This window comes from Rhineura floridana, chromosome 1 (assembly GCF_030035675.1).
Source record: "Rhineura floridana isolate rRhiFlo1 chromosome 1, rRhiFlo1.hap2, whole genome shotgun sequence".
NCBI classification, from domain to species: domain Eukaryota; kingdom Metazoa; phylum Chordata; class Lepidosauria; order Squamata; family Rhineuridae; genus Rhineura; species Rhineura floridana.
In genome coordinates, this window is record NC_084480.1 from 27,561,135 (window position 1) to 27,578,388 (window position 17,254).

Here is a 17,254-nt window from a genome sequence, read left to right on the forward strand (position 1 = left end):
CTTAAACAGCTTCTAGTCCAAAAGCCTGTCGGAATAAAAAAGTCTTTGCTTGCCGACGGAAGGATAGCAAGGAAGAGTCACAAACTCTAGAACCCTTTTTAGACAAGGGCTTGAATCCCTTAGTAGTCCAAACACAGCCAGCTGAAGTCTGCAGAGGCAGAGTAAGGGGTAGACAGGGGAGGAGGGGTGCTATTCCAGTGACAAGAGCCAGCCCAAATTATAGCTCAGTGGTTTGGGGGGCGGGAGTCTGTAGCTATAGAACCCAGAACTCTAGGGTTCTGAGGCAAGGTATCCTCCAGATGTTGTAGGACTATTTTATTTATTTATTAATTTATTAACATTTATATACTGCTTGATTCTAAAAGACCTCTCAAGTGGTTTACAAAAGACATTAAAATTATCAATAAAACAGTTAAATACAAGTAATTAAAACATTTTAAAAACAAATTAAAAACAGCAACAGACAAAAAAATGAGCATCTATGCATCTGGATAGGCTTGCCTAAACAAAAACGTTTTTAGCAGGCACCAAAAAGAATACAGCAAAGGCTGAACTTTCAAGGAGCTGAATGCACCTTGGACAGCTCCTTGAAAGTTTGAACAAAAACCTGGAGAGGATTGCACTACCCCACTGACATGGAGCCACCAGCCACAGCTGCCTTTTGTGCTAAGTGTTCCATTGCCAAAGCTTCCAGTTCTGTGCATCTCTGTTATTTAAATATTGGAAGTAATGTCTGGGACAGGAATGGAGAATATTGGAAGCAGTGTCTGGGAGAGGAACATGATGGCCTCTGCCATCATGACTCAGGACGACAAACAAGTGATAAAACAATGCAAGGCCCTTGCATTTTGTTGTACAGAATGGGCCTCCTGATAAGATGGTATCTGCAAGAGTCCATCACCTCCAGAGTGCAGTGGCTGACTGGCTGTATAATAGTGAGGGATGATGGAAATTGTAGTCTAACGACATCTGGAGGGCCACAAGCAGAGCTTGGAAAAGTTACTTTTTTGAACTACAACTCCCATCAGCCCAATCCAGTGGCCATGCTGGCTGGGGCTGATGGGAGTTGTAGTTCAAAAAAAGTAACTTTTCCAAGCTCTGGCCACAAGTTATTTATTTATTTATTACATATATGCTCCGCCTTTCTTTCACCATGGAACCCAAGGCAGCATACATGTTCCCAGGCGGTCTCCCATCCAGGCACTGACCAAACCCAAACCTGCTTAGCCTCAGCAAGGTGGTGGCCTCATGTGCCTTGAGACCATAGCCTGGGACACCCTTGTTCTCTGTTTTTGAGAGTCTGGAAAGGAAGCTAAATTTTGAAAAGTTGCTCACATTAAGAAGGCATCCCCCAAAACAAGAATGGAGACTGTGATATACCAATGACAGATACTGGAAAATAAGAACTCTCCCTGGCAAATAGGGACAGTTGAAGCATATGACAGTTCAGATTTAGCAGTGTCGATTATAACTTTCAGGATGAACGAAAATTCAAAAGTTTGTTCTGATTGGGAAACATGTCAGCACATCTGCTTCCATTGTGTCCTTGTGGGCATCAGCGAGGTTACAATTTCTCTTCACACAGCTGCAGGGTTCTCCTCTGTAGGGCTTTATAATTAAATTGGATCACGCACTTAGTTGCCTTTGACGCTGTAGGAGGATATTGTGTAACTTTGCTTTCGACAGCAGACCTCTGTGAATGGCAAACTAACTTTCAATGCAAATGTCTGAATTGTGCTGAGAGATGGGTGTAGGTTATCCTGATATCTCTCCCTTGGGGGAGCTTCACAAGGGAAAACACTTGACCTTACTTGTGTGTGCTGGTAGTTGTTTATTTGCTAAATCTGTTTTTGTGTGATCCTTCTAAGTGAACTTCTCTGGAAGCAAAGCTCTTTGGAAGCCAGAACCAGATGTTAGTAGTAATCCCATGAACAGCATTACAACAGTAACTCTTTCTCTTTCCTTCTCCAATCTGGCTAGGGCTGATGGGAGTTGTTGTCCAAAACATCTGGAAGGCACCTGATTGGGGAAGGCTTAACATAATTAAGAAAATATAGGACGTGACGTCATCACATACATTTTAGCACTGTCCATGTTATTGGGTGCTGCTTGTGCTGAGAAGAGGGCAGGGGAAACACACAATGTGTTAACATCACATCATGCATTTCCTTGACTACACATTATGGGGAGGCAAGGGGAGGCCTAAATGGCTTAGGGACTGGTTATCTAAGGACTGCCTCCTCCCATGTGAGCCTTGTTGAACCTTACAATTTATATCAAAGCACTTCTTTCAGCCCCACTGCCTTTTGAGGTTAGGCAGGTAGTGACCAGAGAGAGGCCTTCTTGGCTGTGGCACCTCACTTTTATAATGCTCTCTCCAGAGAAGCTGGAGAAGAATTTTTAATTTTATTTTCCCAGACATTTCATCATGTGAAAAAGTTACTTCTGTTGCTGTTTTAGCATGGATTTATTCTTGCTTGCTGCTGTTCTTTGAATTTTCATTTTGCTTTACTGTGGAAGTTTTTATTTTATTTTATGGTTTTATTATTTTAAGTGTGGAAGGTTGTTGTTGTTGTTATTATTGTTGTTGTTGTTGTTATTTTAACTGTGTGCTGCCCTGGGAACCTATATTAAATGGAAGCTTACACATTCCTTTAATATGCAAATAGACTAATTCAACATGGGATTGCCATTTTTAGCAGCAGCCCATGATCAGTGTTGCATCTAGTCTTCACCTATGGTGATTCTTTTAACCCTTCTGGACCACATAAGATATTTATAATTAAATGAAATATTTATCTTCTTGCCTTTTAATTTTTTTAAAAAACTTCTACTCCTCTCCACTTTCTTTTTCAAACAGGAAGTTGCTATTGGAGATTTGAAGCCGGGTACTCTCCACCGTGTAAGTGTAGGAGCTTATGGCTGGGCAGGAAAAGGCAGACCCAGCATGCCCAGAAATGTAACCACTTTATCGCAAGGTAAAAGCTGTGTGAAAAGCTTTCTATTATGGATGCCAATTGGGGCAGAGTTAATCCCAGGCATTGCATTTTGCTGGTAGATAAAACACATGGTGCCAGCAAGAAAACTTCTGGAAATTGCAGGTGGAGATGGAGTGGGGGTGGATTTCAAAAGCATTGCTGATCAGAGGGCAAGATGTAGATGTATTGGCAAAACAGTCAATGTTTTTCAAGATTTAAAAGGATAAATGCTGCCTGATGGTGCTTGATTGACATCTTGGTAAATTTCCTCGAAAAGTCTTTACAAGGGCATTTGAACATTTGTTTTCCTTCAGACAGTTTCTGGCCAACAAAGCTGCCTCTGTGCCATGTGATAATAAATTGTCTACCTTGTCCACAAACTCGATTAGCTAAAGCAGCACCTTTTAATAAATTTATTAGGGCTGCAGTCCTAATCCTAGTTACCTGGGAGTAAGACCCATTCAATTCAGTGAGATTTACTTCTGAGTAGATTTGATTAGATTACAGCCTAAGTATGTAAACAAATACAAAAACAAGAGGCCATTATGTGAAAACAATAGAGTTGATTACTTAAAACACTAATTTACCAAAAGGAATAAGTAGCCATTATATTCAGCAAAGTATCTCTTACGTCCTCTGAGTGGCTCAGTAGGTAAATAACTTAGAATATTGGTAGAAGTGTAGATGCATCAGTGCTTTCTGCTGCTTTTCTTCTTGAATATGTAGCTTTTTGTATTTAGTATCTTTACATCATGGGAATTTTAAAGGCTGGTTCTGGTACTTTCATTAACAAGAGCAGCAGCAAAGAGTGCTGCAGAACTTTGGATAACTGCAAACATATTGCAGCATAAGCGTTCTAGTCCATAAAAGCTTATGCCTCAATTTGTGTGTTGGTCATTAAGGTTCCAAAGGATTTTTATTTTTATAGCTAAAGCATTTTCAGAGGCAGTATGCTTCTGAATACCAACTGCTGGAAACCACAAGAGGGGAGAGTGGTGTTGTGCTTATTTATTTATTTATTTATTATTTGATTTATATCCCGCCCTTCCTCCCAGCAGGAGCCCAGGGCGGCAAACAGAAACGCTAAAAACACTTTAAAACATCATAAAAACAGACCTTAAAATACATTAAAACAAAACAACGTTAAAAACATTTTTTAAAAAAAGCTTTAAAAACATCTTTTAAAAAAGGGTTAAAAACATATTGTTAACAAGCAATTCTAACACAGACGCAGACTGGGATAGGTCTCAACTTAAAAGGCTTGTTGAAAGAGGAAAGTCTTCAAAAGGTGCCAAAAAGATAGCAGAGATGGCACCTGCCTAATATTCAAGGGGAGGGAATTCCACAGGGTAGGTGCCACCACACTAAAGGTCCATTTCCTGTATTGTGCAGAACGAACCTCCTGATAAGATGGTATCTACAGGTGGCCCTCACCTGCAGAGTGCAGTGACTGACTGGGTATATAAGGGATAGGACGGTCTTTCAGGTATCCTGGTCCTGAGCTGTATAGGGCTTTGTACACCAAAACTAGAACCTTGAACTTGGCTTAGGTGACTTAGGCTTACTGGCTTCCCATAGGTATCTGATTGGCCACTGTGAGAACAGATGCCTGACTAGATGGGACATTGGCCTGATGTGGCAGGCTCTTATGTTCTTAGGTTAATTTGAATCTGCGTTTGCAACTCCCGTGACCCAAAGCAGTGCATCACAAAGAGACCTGTGGCAACTTAAAAGATGAACAAAAATATTGTGGCACAAGCTTTCAGTGAACTGGAATGCTTACACCACAGTGTATTTGAGGAGACCAACATTTTGGTTAGCCTCGATAGATTTGTAATTACCAACAGTGATCTGGCAATAATGGTGGGGATAAAGTTTGGTTCACTTTGTCGCTCAGTGTGAAGCTACCTTATTTATTTATTTATTTCTATCCCACCCTTCTGTCAGTAGGAGCCCAAATGTGAACTGAAACAGTTATCCTTCAAATTTCTCATTTCCCTGAATGTCATTCTCTAGTCAAGTCAGAGCCGCCCCTAGGCACTGGGAAGTGGGGAAGTGGGGCAGTTGCCCCCGGCCCCGCACTTTGCCTCCCCCCCGTGCTTGGTGGTGTTTTTTTTACTTTCTTTCCCCCTCCTCAGCCCCTTTGTTGGGGGCTCCAACACTTTGTTGGGGGCTCCGGTAGCTGCCGTTCCCCTGTTTGGGCTCACATGTCTCCAGTGAGACGAGCCTTGCTGGGATTCCGCAGCTGCGGCTCTCCTTGCAACCTTTTCGCCCCTTTGCTTTCAGCTCCGTTACTCTCAGGTGGCAGCGGCACTCGTATTTTTAGCGGCTTGACCGGGACAACGCGGCTGAAAATACGAGCAGCTGCCGCTGTCTGGAGCTTAAGGCTGCAAATAGGAGCTGCACGTAAAAAGTAGCTACAGCAGCTCCCAGCCGCTAAAATTACAAGCCGCCGCTCAGATAACTTAGCTGTTCTTAGATGTGTTTCACGCTAGCACTGTGCATCACTGTGCTGTATAATCAGAACATCTCACTTAAAAAGTAAGAAACTGCAACCATTTGTTTCACTATCATTCTGTGAATACAAATATTTGACTTTCAGTTTGGAGAAAAAGAAATCACAGAAACAAAATTTTCAAAAAGAACTGAATGCTGGCCTAGATGTTCTTGCTAAACCTGATGTTTCTAATGCAGTTAACATATCAATAGGAACAAAATTGACACCAGGTTCTTGAAATTCTAGTGACAATTCTCTAGGCAAAACTTACCAATATTATGACATGTGAGGATAAAGCATCACTGTGCTCTACTGAAAAGTATTTGCTACTGAAAAGTATTTTATTTGAATATGGGAAATCCAGGTGCAAACCCTAGCTCAGCCAAGAAAGTATACCTTAGCAAAGTCACTTTCTCTTAGCCTTATTCCCACATCTGTCAAAACAGGGGCACCAGTCACTATTTTCCAAAGGGAATAATGAAGATGATATGTGAATATTATAATTACATATATTCGTAAATAAAATCTCTCTGTCTGTCTCTCTCAATATATATATAGAGAGGGAAAGAATGTTTGTGTGGGGGCAACTATGCTTTTGCCCCGGGCCCCACACATGCTAAGGGAGGGCCTGAGTCAAGTAATATGTACAAAAGGGCCAAGTGTGCAGAAGGAGGAGGCGGAGGAGGAGGCGTATGTTAGTGATAATAATATACAAAATGCCATTCTCGGCACCTTTGGGATGAAGGGCAAGATATGAAATAGTAGTAGTAGTAGATGTTGTAATAGTATATTAGGGGAAATTGCTGGCAAAAAACAGAAAATGTGCTCTGAAATGCATATGAATTTTCATGAATCTCAAACTGATGCAGAAATGTGGAGAACTGAATTTCAGACTGGAACAATGAGAAATGGGGAGAAACTTAACTTAATGGATTTGTCCATTTCTAGCTGGCAATTACCTTTCTGGAGACATGATGTATTTGCTAGTCTTTAAGATACCATAGGACTCTTGTTTTATTTGCTACAACAATCTAACTCAGCCAGCTTTTGAGGATTCTGTGTCAGTGGTTTCCAGTTTTGTCTTGTTTTGTTTCTACTTCAGACATTTCAATGTATTTTAGCCTCCTTTTCCCAAACAGCACAGGCCAATATGGTGATTGGTGCCAGAGAAGGGATTTGAGGGGAAACTTGAAAGGATTTAACAAAGGGCAAAGGAAAGGTAGGGGGAAGAATCATTGGGGCAGCAGGAAAAAGGCCAGGAGCATCAGAAGCTGAGTCAGATGTAGCATTACTGGAAATTTGAAGCCATGAGGAAAAAATGTTGTTGTTTTTTTGGGGGGGGGGGGAAGGAAAATTTGAGAATATTTCAAGTTATTTCAAAAACTTGCAATACTTTTTTTTAGCACCCTTTATAAAATCACTTTGTTACTTTGGGAACATGAAATGTGTTATGTATAACTTGCTTTGCCCATAAAATTATTATATTTGGTATATTAAAAGTATAGTTTATTCAGACCATAATTACAGATTGAATTTACTATTACATTTTTGTTACAAATGGAATTACAAGCAGCTGAATCCTAAGGGACCTAGCATCTCTTGGGTTTTGCCAGTTTATGAGGAGCAGGCAGAAAACAATAAAAATAGAAGAAATCATCAACATTTTATTTATTTATTTAATTTATAACCCTCACTCCCAAAGGAGCCCAAAGTGACAAACACACAAGCAAGACGACATCTAAAAACATCTTTAAAAAAGTAATACAAAGACAATTATCATGTATTCTGAAAATTATTACGTATTCTCTAGTCCTTCACAATGTCAAGCAGACATAAAACAGTTACTTCTATAGAAAGAGCTCAGAATAAGAGGGGGTAAGGGAACCAAAATTCAGTGAATACTACATTAAATGTAATCAGTCTCATTTTTCCTGTCACTATCAATTTCTGCGTTTTTGTGTTGCACTACATTCTCCCACTGCTAGTCTTTTGAGGCCTAGTCAAGAGGACAGAAACAGATTCACCAGCTATGCCAACAGGAGGAAGCCCACAAGCACAGAAGGCCCTGAATCCTTCTTCCTTATGTCAGTGGCATTGCCTCCTAGAGGCAAAAATTCATCTTGCTGTTGCATTTTAGAATCCTATTATCAGTGTATAACTTATTCTCAGTGTGGAGGAATTGTAATGATCTGATTCTGGTACATAATCTTACTAAAAAGTCTTGCTGTTACTTGGGTTTTGAAATCATTTGGGGGGAGTAAATATATGAACACCTTGTCTTAAACATTTTATTCATCATTCTAAAAGAAAATATTTCATAATCCAATTTTTTCAACTTTTCTGGAAAAAAACCAAAACACCTTTTAAAAAAGATTTTTTTTCTCTCTAAAAATGTTCTGTTTTCCCCCCTCAACCTTCACTTCCATCCAGTGCCTTTTTTGGGGTAATAAATTACAAGCTGAATATGATCACAAGCTGAATATGAGCCAACAGTGTGATGTGGCTGCAAAAAAGGCAAATGCTATATTAGGCTGCATTAACAGAAGTATAGTTTCCAAATCGCGTGAAGTACTAATTCACCTCTATTCAGCACTGGTTAGGCTTCATCTTGAATACTGTGTCTAGTTCTGGTCTCCGCACTTCAAGAAGGATGCAAACTGGAACGGGTTCAGAGGAGGGCAACAAAGATGATCAGGGAACTGGAAACAAAGCCCTATGAGGAGAGACTGAAAGAACTGGGCATGTTTAGCCTGGAGAAGAGAAGACTGAGGGGAGATATGATAGCACTCTTCAAGTACATGAAAGGTTGTCACATAGAGGAGGGCTGAGATCTCTTTTCGATTGTCCCAGGGTGCAGGACACGGAATAATGGGCTCAAGTTGCAGGAAGCCAGATTTCAACTGGACATCAGGAAAAACGCCCTAACTGTTAAGAGCCATACGACAATGGAACCAATTACCTAGAGAGGTAGTGGGCTCTCTGACACTGGAGGCATTCAAGAGGCAGCTGGACAGCCATCTGTCGGGAATGCTTTGATTTGGATTCCTGCATTGACGGGGGTTGGACTTGATGGCCTTATAGGCCCCTTCCAACTCTACTATTCTATGATTCTATGACTTAGGAGTTTGTACTCATATCTTGATAAAAATGCAGTGAGTGCCAGCATAAAATGGCTGCCATGGGCAGCAAAAAAAGAGATTATGGTACTCTGTACCAATGAATTTCGTAACAAAAAAAGCACTGGGTCTATTTAGTTCAATATTGTCTACACTGTGTAACAGCAACTCTCTGTGGTTTCAGACAGAAGTCTTTCTGAGCCCTACCTGGAGATGCCAGGGGTTGAACCTGGGACCTTTTGCATGCAAAACATGTGCTCTACCGCTATGATATGGCAATGAACTATTACGTCTGCAGGAAATAAAATGGGTTACAGGCACTAGAAGCCTCAGAGCTAAGGAAGAAAACAAAAGATGCTGATGATATGTTCAGTATCTTTAAAATTGTAGTTTTATACATGGGTTTGATACAGCAAGATGTGTTTTTGGGTTTCTCCAAACTGGCTTATGGCATTGAGACATACTCTTCTTTTGTCTTAGATAAATGCATGCCTCCAGATCCGCCTTATCAGCCTCAAGTCATCGTCGTTTCTGACTCAGAAGTTGCTCTTTCATGGAAACCAGGGTCCAGTGAAGGAAGTTCCCCAGTTCAATACTATATAGTGGAGTTTATCAGGTGATTTTGCTTATAGGATTTGCATTTGCATACACTGTCAGTTCACGTGAGGTGAAAACTGTTCCAAACTAATGTCATTAATCTAGCTGAAGTTGGTTCTCATTTATTCATTCATTCAAATGTCCTGGGCGCAAAGAGATGTCCTTTACTCCCATCTCTTGTTGCAAGCACCAGGATCAAGTCAAAAGCAAGAGCATGCAGATAACATAAGAGCTCTGTTGGATCAGACAGTTCCTGTGGTAAACCTTACCAGTTCCTATGGTAAACTTGCAATCAGGACCTGCACATGACAGCAGTCTCCCACTGTTGTCCCCCAGCTGAGCTCCATGCACCTCTCAGGATCCGGGAGTGATGCTCAATGTTGGGAAGTCAGGTAAGCAACACTTCCCTGCTTGCACTGCCCCACCAGTGGCTACTGTCTACAGTCCTCTGGAGACTCCGGAAAACCTGAGCATCTTTTAGAAACTTTGCAAAACCATTTTTATTTCTTAGTGGCAAATTGCTGAGGGATATACAGCCTCATGTTGTAGGTGATATAAAATATTTTTATTGTTTTCACTTGCGAGCATCAGCAAGCTTATCTGTTTTGGTGTCATGTTGGGCTTGAGCAGGAAGAGGGATCACTCTGGCTGTCATCAGCTTAAATGCTCTATCTTGTACCAGGCAGCTGAGTGCGAAGTTGGAACATCGGAAAGAGTGAGTGAATGCATTTTGTTAAATTGAACTGTACAGATGATTGTCTCGACATCTTGTTTATGCAAATTGGTTGAGTAGGTTTGGAACCTTTCAGTGAACACAGATGGACAACAGCACAGTGCTTATTTCAAACATGATTTATGTTGTGTATTGTTATCCACCTCAGGATAGCCATTTACAATTGTTTTTAAATCGTTGTTTGGGTCACAGTGATCTTACATTTAAAGAAAAATATGAAATATTTGAAGTCCCTATAATAGCATTTTGCATAGAAATCACCAGTGACTTATGTGCTTATGTACTTATATAGAGGTACATTAGATGTACCTCTATGCATACATGTTAAATACTAGTTGAAAGCTTGATTTCTGCTAGTGGGCATATATTTCTGGCTAGAGATTTTTCTTCTTCCAGTATGATGATCGTTAAAGGTGTAATGGACACTGGCTACAAACAATAAAAAAAATTGGACTGATTGTTAAAGGTGAGTGGTGGAGAGGAACTCCTACGCCTTCCATTATATTTTATATGCAGCTTATCCTGTTTTCTGACTAATGTTCCTGGCTGCCATTGCACATCCCCTCCCAGTCCAAGGATGATCAGCTGTGTGAACAGGGAACTCCCACACATACTCACCTGTATTCCATTGTATTTGAACATCGGCTTGTTCTGTACCAGAATGCTGGCTGCTATTCTGGAGGCCTTGTGCATTTTGACTACTAGATGCAAAAATACCAAGTTTTCAGACTTACATAGTAATTAGGGTGCCTTGGACAAATTTCAGCTTTCTATCCATTTGGGAAATGTCCTGACTGATTTGATATATACACGAGTCATTCAGGTCCAGATTGTCTCATATATATAATTTCCTGTTTTATTTACGTAAGATAGGTGAAATTTTGAAGTGAATTAGGAATGATTAAATTGCCATCCAGACATTCTTAATTTGAATTAAGCATGCATTTTTTAAGCTCTGTGTATTATGTACACCAACCAAAACTTTAGTAAATCACTTCTAAACACATATCCCCATTTTGTTCCTGTGTGGAATGTCAGTGCTCTTGCCCAATTTTCTTTGCTATCAATTCAACTGTATTCAAGTGAGTTTAATACATTTTTAGTTTTACAAATAACTTTAACCAAGTGGTATCCCAACTTTTTGTGTGTCTGTAACCCCATTCTGAAACTTGCATTTTCCCATGACCCAAGACAGCATCCTGATTTGGAAGCCAAGAAACTGTAAATTAAATATGTTTTAGTGCACTGACATTATTCTGTAGTGCAACTCATGGCTTTTGGTGGTCTGTAGGGATTAGACTGAATTACATGTACCTTTGACCTCCAAACTCACATCCTGCTGTCCAGAAATTCATTGTATGCTATAACATTAAATCAGATGTCCTGAAATCTATTTAAAACACAAAGCACACAATGGCTGAGACAGAGATATATACACAGTTAAATAGCCATGGAGTTGGGTATGGACAGCAGAATGGTTGATTTAGTCAGGTTCTAAATTTTTCTCTATGGCAGTAAGGCTTAAAACATTTGCATTTTTTATTTATGCATATGAAACTTCTGAGCATGCATTTCTCCTTGTCTCATGTAACACTGGAACTCATGGACATCCAATGAAACGAATGTTGGAAGATTGAGACAAAATAAAGTACTTTTTTACACAGCACATAGATAAACTATGGAATTTGCTCCCACAAAAGGCAGTGATGGCCACCAAACTGGATGACTTTAAAAGAGAATTAGACAAAATCATGGAGGATAAAGGTATCAAAGGCTACTAGCCATGATGGCTATGCTGTGCCTCCATAGTCGGCAGTGGGCTTCTAAATATCAGTTGCTGGAAACTGCAGGAGGGGAGAGTGCTCTTGTCCTCAGGTCCTGCTTGCAGACTTCCCATGGGCATCTGGTTGGCCACTGTGAGAACAGGATACTGGACTAGATAGACCATTGGCCTGGTCCAGCAGGCTCCTCTTATGCAAGTGCTGTATTTCCATTGATGAAGAGAATGTGCAAACAGAACCTTATACAGAGCTCTCTCCTCTGACGAATGTAATTACCACTGCTTTGTTTTACAGTGCCATTGTGCTTATTTCTAGCACCATCAGTGTTTTGATCAGTTTAGGGAAAAATATAACTTAAGTGAGGACATAATAGAGCTGTATAAAGTTATGCATGGTGCGAAGCAACTGGATAGAAAAATGTTTTCCTTCCTCTCTCATAATACTAGAACTCAGGTCATCCAATGAAGCTGAATGCTGGAGGATTCAGAACAGACAAAAGGAACTACTACTTGTCATGGCACATAGTTTAACTCAGAGCTTGGAAAAGTTACTTTTTTGAACTACAACTCTCATCAGACAGCATGGCCACTGGATTGGGCTGATGGTAGTTGTAGTTCAAAAAAGTAACATTTCCAAGCTCTGGTTTAACTATTGAATTCTCTCCTACAAGCTGTAGTGATTGCCACCAAATTGGATGGCTTTAAAGGGAGAGGAAAAGGCTGTCAGTGGCTGCAGTTTGTGATGACCAGTATGCTTCTGAATACCAGTTGCCAGGAAACAACAGTGAGAGAGCACTGTTGCATTTATGCTTGCCTGTGGACTTCCTGCAGTTGCAGGTGGGGGAGAATTTATTTTGGTTAGAGCTTCAAGATGTTCTTTACTGATCGCTAAGATTGTCATGTTTCAAGCACAAGTTCTTGAGTTCTTTTCTCTTCACCCAGGCTTTTTAACATGTTTGTATGCGCTGATATTGTTTTAATTTTTAACATTTTAAACTTTTAATGTGTTTATATTGTTACACGCTTATTGTATTTTTGATGTTTCTTGTCTTGCGAACCGCCCAGAGAGCTTCGGCTATGGGGCGGTCTATAAGTTTAATGAAATAAATAAATAAATAAATAAATTGAGTCTCCTCCCTCTCCTGCAATTCAGTGAAGGAGTCCACTTGGATTTGAACCCCTCAATTTTCATATTAAGTCAGTTTAGTTGATATGCACTGATTGATTTTTTCTTTGTGCACATGTGCACTATAGATCTGCTATAGTGTATAGAGGAAAGCACAAAAGCAGGACTACAGCTGAACATCAAAAAGACTAAAGTAATGACAGCAAAAGATTTATGCAGCTTTACAGTTGACAATGACGACATTGAACTTGTCAAGGATTATCAATACCTTGGCACAATCATTAACCAAAATGGAGACAATAGTCAAGAAATCAGAAGAAGGCTAGGACTGGGGAGAGCAGCTGTGAGAGAACTAGAAAAGGTCCCCAAATGCAAAGATGTATCACTGAACACTAAAGTCAGGATCATTCAGACCATGGTATTTCCGATCTTTATGTATGGATGTGAAAGCTGGACAGTGAAAAAAGCTGATAAGAGAAAAATCAACTTATTTGAAATGTGGTGTTGGAGAAGAGCTTTGCAGATACCATGGACAGCAAAAAAAGACAAATAATTGGGTGTTAGAACAAATGAAACCAGAACTATCACTAGAAGCTAAAATGATGAAACTGAGGTTATCATACTTTCGACACATAATGAGAAGACATGATTCATTAGAAAAGATAATAATGCTTGGAAAAACAGAAGGGAGTAGAAAAAGAGGAAGGCCAAACAACAGATGGATTGATTCCATAAAGGAAGCCACAGACCTGAACTTACAAGATCTGAACAGGGTGGTTCATGACAGATGCTCTTGGAGGTTACTGATTCATAGGGTCACTATAAGTCGTAGTCGACTTGGAGGCACATAACAACAATAGTGTATGTGTGCTTTTTTTGCATAAAAGTAATGTCCATATATGGAAATAGTCACATGCGAATTTTAGCTTTCTTCTACATATAGTGCAATCCTGCGCATGTCTACTGAAGCAAGTTATACTGAGATCAGTTAGACATAGGATTAGGACTTTGCCTCAGTAAAGCAGCAGAGACAGAATGCAAGAATTAGGCTTCGGAAGTCTGGGTTAATGCTCTGTATTGTTGTTATTAATTTATTTAATTTGTATACTGCTTCATACTTGAAAAGAAGCCTCTGTTTACAGTGTTGGGAGAAAAATTACACATTTAAAACAATACAAAACGTTTTAAAGAAACCATCTTAAACATTAACATTAAGATGAGATGGCACTGACATAGTTGGTATAATTTTTCTCTTGTTTGTCCAACTTTGGAGAAATGGGCTTAATAAAATAGTTTTGGGTACTCCCTCAATGGAGATATGTAATATCAACATTCTGTGAATTACATCACAGGGAGAGTATTTTTCATAATTGTAAATTCACTGTTATTGGCATCTAGCTAATTACTATGATTCATTGAACTGCAGGAACATTCCCCATCCCCTTCTGAGCTGGGCTTGTTGGTTCAGTTAAGTATTTTTTATTTATTAATTAAATAAGACCTGCATTATGGACTGTATTATACATTTCAGATTGCTAGCAGATTTTTGCTGGAAAATTATTCTCCACCATTTCCTTTTAAAAAAAAAACAAAAAACCTTAAACATTGCACACTTTTGCAGCAGGGACAGAAAAAAACCTTGTTCCAAATTCAGTTGGACATTAATCAAAAGAAATGGTTATAAAGGGATAAAACAAATGGTACAAGTTGCACTTGCGTGATAGAATTTTCCTCCCAGATACACCTGTAGGTACTTGGTATGTAGTGCTTAATACTTTATATTTGTGCCCAGAATTTCAGCACTGTTACAGAATTTATATGAAGGCCATTTGAGAGCAGAAATTGGTCCTCAAAGCCTTCTGGATGATTTGTTCACTGGGGCAACTTAAGACATCGTATTATAGACTTTTGGCCTTAAGGCTTTATAGGTTGTTTGGGGTGTGCGTATGTTTTAAAAGTAGGCCTTTGCATCACTGCTAGAAATGAGAAAAACACTGAATTTGGGGTATATATGGGGGAAAGATTTCTGTGGAATTACTAGCTCCTCAGATGCTTTCTTTCCAGAAAGCTGTAACCCATGGGTAGGCAACATGGTGCCCTTCAGATGTGTTGAACTACAACTTCCACCAGTCCCAGCCAGCATGGCCAATAGTCAGGTATGATGGGAAGTATAGACCAACCCACATGGAAGGCACCATGTTCCCTTTCCCTGCTCTAACTCTGTCCATTTCAAGAGCTGGTGAATTCATCTTCAATGCCAGGCTTAGCAGGACCTAGTATGAGAAGGGTGAACCCCCAAATTTGTAATTCAGAATTTTGTTGAGTGTACACATTTTGCATATTATTTATTTTATTTTTATTTAAGACATTTATATACCGCTTCATCATTAGTATTTCTAAACGGTGTACATAAAAGCAAGACACACATAAAATGAAGCTATAAATTCATAATAAAACCAAACACTACTTTAAAATGCCTGCTGGAACAAGGAAGTCTTAGTCATGCAGCAGAAGTTCAACAAAGAGGGTGCCTGTCTAACCTTAGTTGAAAGGGAGTTCTGTAGGCTTGGACCCACTACAATGCATGACCTCTAGTTGTTACAAGCTATGCATATGAGACATGAGGAACCACCAACAGGGACTCCCCCAAAGATCTCAGTGAAGGGATCAGGCAGTCCTTAAGATGTCCTGAACCCAACTTGTTAAGGGCCTTGTAAATTAATACAAGAACCTTGAACCTGATCCAGTAACATATTGGCAGCCAGTGGAAGCTTTTAAGCACTGGAATTATGTGCTGGCGGTAGTCTGTTCCATCAACAGTGTAGCTGCAGCATTTTGCACCAGCTGGAGTTTTTGGACCAGGTGCAAGGGTAACCCCACATCAATCACATTGCAGTAATCAAGTCTTGAGGTTACCAGTGCATGAATCACCGCAGTCAGGCTATCCTTATTCAAGAATGACCATAGTTGGTGCCATCAGCTATAGCTGGTAAAAAGCACTCATAGCCACTGAGACAACCTGAGCTTCAAGTGACAAAGATGGATCCAGGAACACCCCCAAATTATCCACCTGTCCTTTCAAAGGGTGAATAACCTTATCCAGAACAGGTAAATGGCCATCTCCTACAGACTGAAACCATCCACCCATAGTGCCTCTGCCTTCCCAGTGTTCAAGCTCAATGCATTAGCCCTCATCCATTCCACTCTTTTATCATTCTAGACACTGTTCCAGGCCTTGCTCAGGCTCTCCTGAATCAGATATTATGGGGAAATAGGGCTGCGTATGATCAGCATACTGATGGTGCTTTGCCCCAAAACTCCTAATGATCAATCCCAACAGAGCAAGGATGGCGGATTGTGCCCTGAGGCACACCATAGCACAAAGATTTTAGGGCCAACTCACAATCCTCCAGTGACATTCTCGGGACAGAGCCCTGTTGGTAGGAATGGAGCGACTGTAAAACAATGCCCCCAGTACCCATTCCACAGAGCTTGTCCAGAAGGATACAGTGATCAGTGGTATAAAAAGCTGAAGAAAGATGAAGAAGCAGAAGAGGCACATTCCCCCGTGATACAGGTCCCACTCATGATACAGGTCGTCCACTAGGGTCAGAGCTTGGAAAAGTTACTTTTTTGAACTACAACTCCCATCAGCCCCAGCCAGCATGGCCACTGGATTGGGCGGATGGGAGTTGTAGTTCAAAAAAGTAACTTTTCCAAGCTCTGACTAGGGTGACCACCACTTTGCCCAAGAAGGGGATATTTGTGACTGGGTGGTAGTTATTGTAAGCTGCAGGGTCCAGTGTGGGCTTCTTTAGGAGTGGACACACCACTGCTTAAATACAGCAGGCACAACTTCATCACATGGAGATGCTTTCACCACACCATGGACCCACCCTGTCCTTCCTATCCACATCCATCCTATCGACATCATCAAGGAGCATAAACTGAAATCAATCCTATCAAATATGGGAAGATGCTGCATTGGACACCTCAGCTGGACTTGCAAAAACTGCTGCATCTAAGGCAGTATTGGAGCTGAGTGACTTTATCCTCAAAGTGCCATGCAAACTGCTCACAGCATGCTACTGAGTGCTCCAGGGGATACTACGTATCCAGTTATCGAAATGTATCCGAGACTCCTGTATTAGTGTTTAGAGAATTCCTTTCCCTGTATGAAAGTCCTTGAAAGGAAAAGACAATTAAAGTTTTTGTTTTTGGAAAATACTGTAAGCACACATTCGTAATGCGCATCAAGCAGCAGCTGAAAAGGAGATTGCATATATGTATCTTTCCTGCCCAGTTCTTCACGGAAGCAGTATCTGTTGCATGTTGAATGTGATTTTAAGAAGAAGCAGTTTTAAGCGGGGGTGTGTGTGTGTGTGTGTCGCCTATTAAACAAAGAAAAGTGAATATATACTCTTAAT

At 40.3% G+C, this 17,254-nt stretch overlaps 1 protein-coding gene across 4 annotated transcripts in view; it reads left to right on the forward strand.

The window, feature by feature from the left end:
* EGFLAM (EGF like, fibronectin type III and laminin G domains) overlaps positions 1-17,254 on the forward strand; it is a 169,024-nt gene that overhangs the window by 62,590 nt on the left and 89,180 nt on the right. For all 4 annotated transcript variants that reach the window (XM_061616668.1, XM_061616689.1, XM_061616659.1 and 1 more), the window contains exons 5-6: positions 2,861-2,978; positions 9,072-9,207. In XM_061616668.1, coding sequence (XP_061472652.1) covers positions 2,861-2,978; positions 9,072-9,207 — 254 coding nt within the window. The remainder of the gene's footprint in view (positions 1-2,860; positions 2,979-9,071; positions 9,208-17,254) is intronic.